The 9,134-nt window shown below is 45.8% G+C and overlaps 1 protein-coding gene across 2 annotated transcripts; it reads right to left on the reverse strand.

Moving 5' to 3' along the window:
* Positions 1 to 609: 609 nt before the first annotated feature.
* On the reverse strand, positions 610 to 6,291 carry TMEM139 (transmembrane protein 139). 2 transcript variants are annotated; one of them, XM_052795119.1, is made up of 4 exons: positions 5,765 to 6,291; positions 5,024 to 5,095; positions 4,441 to 4,749; positions 610 to 3,096 (listed from the first exon to the last, which is right to left on the reverse strand). In XM_052795119.1, the coding sequence occupies exons 3-4, from the start codon at positions 4,686 to 4,688 to the stop codon at positions 2,688 to 2,690; spliced, it is 657 nt and encodes a 218-aa protein (XP_052651079.1). In that variant the 5' UTR covers positions 4,689 to 4,749; positions 5,024 to 5,095; positions 5,765 to 6,291; the 3' UTR covers positions 610 to 2,687. The 2 variants fall into 2 exon arrangements, with proteins under 2 accessions (XP_052651079.1, XP_052651078.1); XM_052795118.1 differs by lacking the exon at positions 5,024 to 5,095.
* Positions 6,292 to 9,134: the final 2,843 nt, after the last annotated feature.

Genomic DNA, 9,134 nt, shown 5'->3' on the forward strand with positions numbered 1-9,134 from the left:
CGCCGCCGCCTGGCAACGGGCGAAGAGGCCTCTGCCGCCCGCCCCACCGGGCACCGGCGGCGAAAGGCGCGCTCCGCGCCACCCCCGGCTCCCCAGGCCGCGGCGGCAGGCCGCCGTGCGCTCTCCCGGGACCAGCTCCCGCCGAACGGCCGGCCCGCCTTCTTCCTCCCGGCGGCCCCAGCGATTCAAACCGCGAGGGCCGCTTCCTCCATAAAAAAAAAAAAAAAAACCAACAAAACACAAAACCACAAACCACCAAGCCGTGTCCCCTCGTGCGCATGCGCAGGCACGCCTTTCCCCACCCTCTCCCCCTCAGGGGTTCGCGCCTCTTCCCGCCGCCGGGGGTGGGGTTTATACGGTTATAGTCTTTCACGTCAGAGTAACGGGAGGGGTTCTACGCGCACGTAGGGTTAGCGGGTACGCAGGTTTCCTCACAAATACACCGGTTCTGAGCTTATTTTTTTATTTTCAGAGTTTTTGTGAGGTACATTTCGCGGCCGGTGCGTTCCGGCTGGCGGGGGCCGAAGTCAAAAAAGGGCCGAAGTGGGTGTTCGGTGATGGGAAGGGAAGGGAGGGAGCGGGACGGGACGGGCGGAGCTCGCCTGAAATGGGGAGGGAAGAGGCAGCGAGCACCCTTTGGGCAGAAGGAGGCCCGCAGCTCTCCTCACGCAGGGTTCTTCCTCGGTGCACTGTGGTTTTCGCCTGCTAAAACTTAACACAAGGCCAAAGGCTTGAATAACCCTTACGGGGTGCTGCAGGCGAAATCCTAGCGATCGTACCTGGTGACATTTTTGGCCTTTTTTTTAATCTGTGCCGGTCACCTGAATTTCTTCGCGGGTCTTGGCGATTCGGTGGACTCAGAAAGGTCCTGGTTTGCCCAGTTTAGACCCAAAGCTTCTATTCCTGCATTGTATACCTGCACTCCTTTTTACTGTGGTTTGTTCTTTTGTGTTTGCAGACACAGGAGGGAAGTGCAAGAAGTGATTGCCACTAAAGAAATCACATTGCCTCTATCAGCAAATTTATCTCTCATAATACTTTTATGATAGAGATACCGTAGCTGCTTCATCGTTAATGATACTAAAGTGATTCAGCTGTAGATTTAGAAATGGAACGCCTCTCCGTTTTCTAAGCCAAGATTATCAAATAAGCAGAACGCAAGCAAAAGCACGGCTTTATGGAGTGTTTCTTTGGGGAGAAAAAACTAGTGATGCCACCAGGTCTTTTTAATGCGGTCCCGTTTATTTATAAACAACATAAAAGGTCTTTTTTTTTTTATTTGAACTATAAAGAATCAAACAGAAATAATTTATTTGCTTCTAGCCTATGGTTTGACGGTTCCTCGTATGAATTAAAGATGACGCAGTCATATGAGACAAGGCTGTGATGATTGCTGCTCTCCTTCATAAGGAGATTTGGACCACCATATTTCTTTTTTTATTTTATTTGGACATTCACCAGACACGAATGTCTCTTTGCATACTGCAGACCACTTTAATGCTGCAGAGCCTATCAGCTTAACTCACCCATTTTAAACGACCACACAGCATCACTGATCAGTGATCAGTGGAGGTAGAACCTGGCTGCAGCCTAGAGCTGTCATGATGATGAATGCATATGCCTCGGGATGGTGATTCTCAGGTGCCCTCCGTTGCAGCTGTGGCCATGTCAGACAGAGTGGCCCTTTCCAGAGCCCAGAGAGAAGCCTCCATGCACAGCGTTGCTACGGAGAACTGGAGAACTCGCCAGGATGACAATAACGTATCTCAAGCCATCAATGCTTGGGGATGTAGTACAGCAGAGAAATACACCCTCCTGTAGAGCTCCGCAGACTGGCAGTCCAGGCAGAGGATACATATATGTGTATGTGTTCCACTGCCGGACTCTCTTGTGGGAGAAAAACTGCTATTATCTCCCTCTTGTCCACCACTGCAGGCTGTGTGGGATGAGAACCTTGTGAACAATAGAAGTCATTTCATGGTGCCATGCTTGCCATCAGCTTTTCAACCCCAAGTGACAGGTATCGGGTGGTGCCAGCTTCCAGATGAAGACAGCCACCCTCACCTCAGTTACACTGCGGTGCGGCACAGCTGAGGATGCGGAGCAAGTGCAGCAGAGGGGTAGCAACAAACAGCGCAGACCATAAATTTGTGTTGCTGCAAAACAACAACTCGGGGAACTGCAGCCTCAGTCTCTCCATAGGGATTTTAGGGTGGCTGATGATTGCACAGCTCTCAACAATACTGCTGTTTGTAATGCACAGGCAGAACCTACTTAGTGCTGTTTCTGTTCCTCCCCTTTCCCAGGCAGCTTCTCCTGGCTGCTTCCTACAGTCCTTCTTCAGAGGTCCTTTGGCAACTTTGTCTCTTCTCATGATTCACTCTCCTCCCCCATAAAGGTGTATCTCCAGTTGGAGAATTGTTGCCATAGATAACACAACTTTCCTCACAGTGTTTTTATGCATCTGCCAAGAAAAGGCATTGTGGTATTGCATTGATTCATATTTTGTGCAAAAAGATTCTAGTGACTTCAGAAGCTGTGTCTGTAGTTCAGCTCTGGTTCAAAGAATGGTGGGACAAACTTTTACAGTTTCAGGCGTGAAAAATCACAGCTCTTTCACCTTCCCTCTAGGAGCATCCTGTACTGGGCTGAGGATTTGGTTCTGCATTCGTGGAAGGTGAAATTAATCATAATACGGAGGGCTGGAAAGCCTCTTCAAAGACCTCGTCATTGATGGCACTCTCATAAGCAGGTGGTGGAGTGAGTGGCTCCAGTGGCTCAAGCCTGTCTTCAAAACCTTTCACTTCATGGATGTCCGAAACGAACCGCTGCAGTCTTGGGGGCAGCACCAGCTGCAGCTGCATCCTGGAGCCTGTGTCCGTCTCAGAGGTGTGCCTTGTGTCTGCTGCCACTGATACCCTGAAAGGCTCCACCATAATCTCTTCTTGGGCAGATGATTCAATAACTACGTTGTAAGGAGGCGGCTCATTCAGCGGTGAGGGCACTAAGCCTGGATTGGATGCAATCGTCCATATTGCTGGAACCGACATCGTCATCACCTCCTCATAGGTAGGTGCTTCATAGGCAGCGTTCACCCTATGCGCGAAGAGAGGAATGGCCGTTACACTGGTTATTTTACTGCTTGGTTTGTGCAGAGGCAGGTGGTCCGGATAATGTACTATAGGGACCATGCTGCAATCGGCAGGTGGGACTGAGACAGGGTGTCTCGTGGTATTACTGTATGTGATATTCTGCCCCTGGATGAGCTCACTTGTCCACCAACTTAATGTCTTGCTTCCTGGCCTAGAGAATGGCTCATCTGACCATTTTCTCAGAGCAAACAGAATAAGTAAAGAAACCCACACTGTTCAGTTCAGTGTCCTAGGCTTAGCTTAATGTCCCTCATTTAAAATCTCCTACGAGTTAAAATTTATTACTAATAATTACTAACTACTAATTATTTCTTGGAATAAAACAGGAACTTACTTTTTTAAAACATTAGCTCAATATTCATCTGTTTTTAAGAAGCGGAGAAAATCAAGTATTTTCATTTAGTTTAAACAAGGACTAACTATTCTGTAAAAGAGTATCTGCAGAGAAAAATGTTACTTTAGAAACATTTTCCTTTTTAGGTCATATTCTTAAATAAACAGATACTAATTTTCTTCTAGTATGCCCCCAAGCTAGCAAAGCCCAATATAGACTTCTTTTTATGTACTCTTTCTGAAAATAAACACATCATTACATTTTTGCCTTCCTTCAAAACCTGTGTTTGAGAATGTCAAGTCATTTATGGGTGTGGATAATGATTATCTGGATTATACAGACAAGGAAGCAAAGATACAAATAAACTCTTCAACTACAGTAGGCAAATTGGGGTTAAATTAGGTGATGCTGAGAAACTGCAAATGTACATGAAGCCAAAAAGATGTGGGAGTGTTCAGGGCCTCTTAAAATCAGGGTTTATTAGTGTCAAGTTGGGTTTTTAAGACTGGAAACACACCCAGTTACAGGTTCCTTTTAAAAAGTTTGCCGAGGAACAGTTGCTCTGGAGATAAGGTTTATAGAGATAAACCCAGCTAAGATTCAGTATTGCTTCAGCTTTTTTTCTTTTTCCGTGTCTGACTCATTGTTTGGCAAGACCGGATTACTCAAAGAAAAATAAAACTGGGCCTGGATCTGTTTAACCTTGGAAGTTGTTAGTGGATCAGTTCCTGGGGGGAAGAAATTATATATTGGACGGGATACACAGGACATGAGTGGCATAGACATTCGCAACCTCCACCTGAAGAATGAAGGAAAACAACCTAAAAAGAACTTTTGCCTCCTGGAATGGGGTCTGTGTTTGGCGCCCTAGGGGAAGGGCAGCAAAACAATACGTAAAATGGCCGTGACTGAGGAGAGAGAGTTAAAGTAAAGAATAACCATGTTGCTGCTTACCCTGCTTGGCTTTGCCTGTTTGGAGGTATCTCATTTGTGTCATGTCGGTGCTGATTCCTCAGGTAACACTCGACAAACACGCTCAGCAAATAGCCGATCAGACACACTCCCCCTACCCCTAGGAAGAAATAGCCTACTGGGTTGATGTTAGATGAAATGGCCAGCATGGTGACCCCAATGAGAAGAGCAGCAGTGAAAAGAAGCAACAAGGCTTGGCGGATGTTCTTCCAGTGTGTCTCCAACCACATGGTTGTATAGATGGTGGTAGCAGACAGTTGAGAAGAGATGAGCAGTTATGGGGACAGACATCTGTGGGAGACAGAATAGTTTTTTCAACGTGAAACATGAGCATACAAAGACGTTATCAGTATCATGACCAAAATAAGAATGTACATACTCAAGTACATGCCATCATGACAACATGCAGCTATGCACATATCTAATAAGCCTGGGAAATCTGTGCATGAATGCATGCCAATGTAAATGTACTAGAATTTCCTATGTGAATGCATACTGAATAATGGGAACACTTGGGCACCCAGTTGCAAGACGTAAAATGCATAAATAGACCATCAGCACTTACTGCCAGGCTCATCCAAAAAGGTCTAGCTTCTTAATAGAACTCAGAGCAGTCTAGGATGCAGATTTGAGGTTACTACAAAAGTGAAACACGGAATAACTTTAAAGGTTAATTCTAGGACATTTGTACATTGCATAATGAACATTCAGATACTAGTTCAGATCCCGGAAGAAAAGTAGCGTTATTAATGGGGCTGTCTGCCCCGGTAAATTGAGAGTCTAACTTCAGTGTAGCGTTATAGCAATAACATTACTTTAAGTTCTAGATACAGCTGGGGTATGTCTGTTCCTGCAAAATGTAGGCGTGTGTTTGAATATTTGCCTGTATCCTCAGTTCTTTTTCTGTTGATGTGCTTTTTTCCATCATTCTCAAACACAAGAGCCCCTCCTGTCCCCCATTCCAAACCCCATCTCTGTGAAAGAGACAGCAGTTGTCACTGTGTGCAGTCAATATGGAATGAATGCCAGGGATCTGTGGTATTCAAGAATAAAAGAGTCATCTTGCATATACTAACCTACATATGTCCCACTGTTTTGATGAAGACCCCTTTGAAGGAAAAAAGCATGACACAGTGGACATATTTTTTATGAATATGCATCTCCAAACAAATACAGTTTTATATAGTTCCATGTTGCATTGTGTGCTTTGCACACTAAATGCATTCCCTTGTTACAGCAAAAATAGTTAAATGTATATATACAAATGCCAGAAAAAGAAACACATTCTTTTTCAGCATATACTTACCAGAGAGAGGTTTTGGTAGGTAGGAGCAGTCATGTTTTAACTTCGCTCTTCATCACAAGGAAAATTGCACACGCTCTTTTGTCCCTGCTCCTTCACCTTCTGAACTGAGGATGGGACACCAGTAAAAATTCTCCCTTCCTCCTTTTGAGTTTTCTTGTAGGCAGACAACAGATTTTTTTCGAAACTAAAAGCCAGGAACTAGTGAATATGGGAAGGTAGCAAACGATGGGAAGATCCTGTTGTACGAGTTTTGCGTGGGAAACTGGAACCTTATTTTTCCAGGTTTGGAATCCAAAGCAATTTCTAGACGATCGCGTACCTTCTACTCTTTTGCAGCTCTTCTAGGTCTGTCCCACAAAAGCAGGAAACTCATTAGGAAAGAGGGTGGAGTGAGCAGTGGGGGAGTGCTTACCTGTGTCGGATCTGTTTGGTCTGCTTTACTTCAGTGAGAGAAACTGCCCTGAAAATTATGTTCTCCCCTCCACGTAGCAGAGGAGTCTTGATCTCTGCCTCACAAAGCAGGAAGGACTGCTGGCCCAGCCCACGTCACATGGCCCACACGTAAATCTATTTATGAATTCTATAAAATGTAAACCTATACATTTTTCTATCCTGATTGGGTGCCATTTGTTTGTCCAATGTTGTTTTACGCCCTCTTTGATTTTACAAAAGAAAGGAAAGGAGACAATGGGTTATTATTTCACAGAGGGCTGAGTTAAAATCCTTTTTACTCCCTGATGTATGTGGGAATGAGGAGTACTGATAAGCAACAGAACAGGTACTGAATTACTTCATGAAGTCTGTTATCTGAACCTTTAGTGTGTGTCTGAAAATAGAATTAGTATAGAATAGAATAGAATAGAAAATAAAATAAAAGAAAAGAAGAAAGACAAGACTATTTCACTTGGAAGGGACCTACAACAATGACCTAGTCCAACTGCCTGACCAATTCAGGGCTGACCAAAAGTTAAAGCATGTTATTAAGGGCATTGTCCAAATGCTCCTTAAACACTGACAGGCATGGGGCATCGACCACCTCTCCAGGAAGCCTGTTCAAGTGTATGACCACCCTCTCGGTAAAGAAATGTTTCCTAATGTCCAGTCTAAACCTCCCCTGGCGCAGCTTTGACCCGTTCCCAGGCATCCTATCCCTGGATAGCAGGGAGAAGAGATCAGCACCTCCCTTTCCCCTTCCCCTCCTCAGGAAGCTGTCGAGAGCAATGAGGTCGCTCCTCAGCCTCCTCTTCTCCAAACTAGACAAGCCCAAAGTCCTCAGCCGCTCCTCAGAGGACATGCCTTCCAGCCCTGTCACCAGCTTGGTTGCCTTCCTCTGGACACATTCAAGGACCTTCACATCCTTCTTAAACTGTGGGGCCCAGAACAGCACACAGCACTCAAGGTGAGGCTGTACCAACGCCGAATACAGCGGGATCATCCCCTCTCTTGACCGGCCGGCTATGCCGTGTTTGATGCCCCCCAGGATGGGGTTTGGCCTCTTGGCTGCCAGGGCACACGCTGCTGACTCCTGTTGAGCCTCCTGTCAACCAGCACCCCCAGATCCCTTTCCGCAGGGCTGCTCTCCAGCCACCCCTCTCCCAGTTTATACTTGTGCCTGGTGTTACTGCATCCTAGGTGCAGAATCCAGCACTTCAACTATTAAATTTCATGCCATTGATGATTGCCCAGCGCTCCGATCTATCTAGATCCCTCTGCAAGGCCTCTTGTCCCTCGAGAGAGTCGGCAGCGCCTCCCAGTTTGGTATCATCAGCAAACGTGCTAGTGGTGCATTCAACTTCTGCATCCAGATCATTGATAAAAATAGTGAACAGAACTGGCAGCAGAATTGAGCCCTGAAGAACACAGCTGGTGACCAGGTGCCGGCCAGATGTAGCCCCATTCACTAGAACCCTTTGAGCCCTGCTGTCCAGCCAGTCCTTCACCCAGTGCACCGTGTACCTGCTCATCTCACAGCTGGACAACTTTTCCAGAAAGATACTGTGAGGACCGTGAGGAACAGTATTGAAAGCCTTACTAAAATACAGAAAAATTACATCTACCACCTTCCCTTCATCCACTAGGTGGGCAACGTTATAGTAGAAGGATATCAAATTAGTTAGACAGGACTTTCCCTTTGTGAACCCATGTTGACTGTGCCTGATGATTGCGCTGTTCTTTAAATGCCTTTTGATAGTACCCAGTATAATCTTCTCCATAATTTTCCTGGTACTAAGGTTAGACTAACAGGTCTGTAGTTTCCTGGATCTTCCCTCACACCCTTTTTGTAAATTGGAATAATGTTGGCTAGCTTCCAGGCAGCAGGGACCTCCCCAGACTCCCAAGACCTTTGGTAGATGATCGAGAGGGGTCCTGCCATAACATCTGCTAGCTCCTTTGGTACTCTGGGATGAATCCCATCAGCTCCCATGAACGTGTGAACATTCAGCTGATACAGCTGGTCCCTTACAATTTCACAGTTCACAAATGGAAAGCCACTGTTCCCGCATTCGTGGTCCTCTGATTCAGGGGACTGGACAGCCCAAGGTCTATCAGTATTATTAAAGACTGAGGCAAAAAAAGCACTGAATGCCTCTGCTTTTTCTTCATCCCTATTACTCAGGTGACCATCTTGAACAAGTATCTGTCCAATGTTTTCTTTAGACGTCCTCTTGCTATTAACATAGTTAAAAAAGCCCTTATTGTTATCTGGAGCAACACTGGGCAGTTTCAACTCTAATTGAGACTTGGCCAAGTTTCATGTCTTTTCCCTGCATATATGAACCACAGCTCTGTAATCTTCCTGCAAAGCCTGACCTCGCTTCCAGACATCGTACAATTTCTTTTTCCTCTTGAGCTCCATGAGGAGTTCCCTGTACAGCCAAGATGGTCTTCTGCCCTGCTTGCTTGACTTACGACACAGGGGAATTGCCTGCTCCTGTGCTTCTAAAAGGTGATTCTTAAAAACTGACCAGCACTCATGGACTCCTAAGCCCTCAAAAGCAGATTCCCAGGGGATGCTGCTAAATAGCTCACTGAATAGCTTAAAGTTTGCTCTCCTGAAGTACAGGGTAGCAACTCTGCTGTCCTTTCTTATTACACTGAAAATTTTAAACTCAACCATTTCATGATCACTTGTGGCCAAGACAGCCACTTACCATCACATCTCCCACAAGTCCTTCTCTGTTCACAAATAGCAAGTCTAGGAGGGCATCTTTCCTAGTTGGCTTACCGAGCACCTGTGACAAGAAGTTATCTCCTACAAACTTCAAGAATTTCCAAGATCTGCTCGTCTCAGCAGTATGATATTCCCAGTTGATGTCTGGGAAGTTGAAATCTCCCATAAGGACAAGGGCTACCGATCCTGAAATTTGTC

This window comes from Harpia harpyja, chromosome 8 (assembly GCF_026419915.1).
Source record: "Harpia harpyja isolate bHarHar1 chromosome 8, bHarHar1 primary haplotype, whole genome shotgun sequence".
NCBI classification, from domain to species: Eukaryota; Metazoa; Chordata; class Aves; order Accipitriformes; family Accipitridae; genus Harpia; species Harpia harpyja.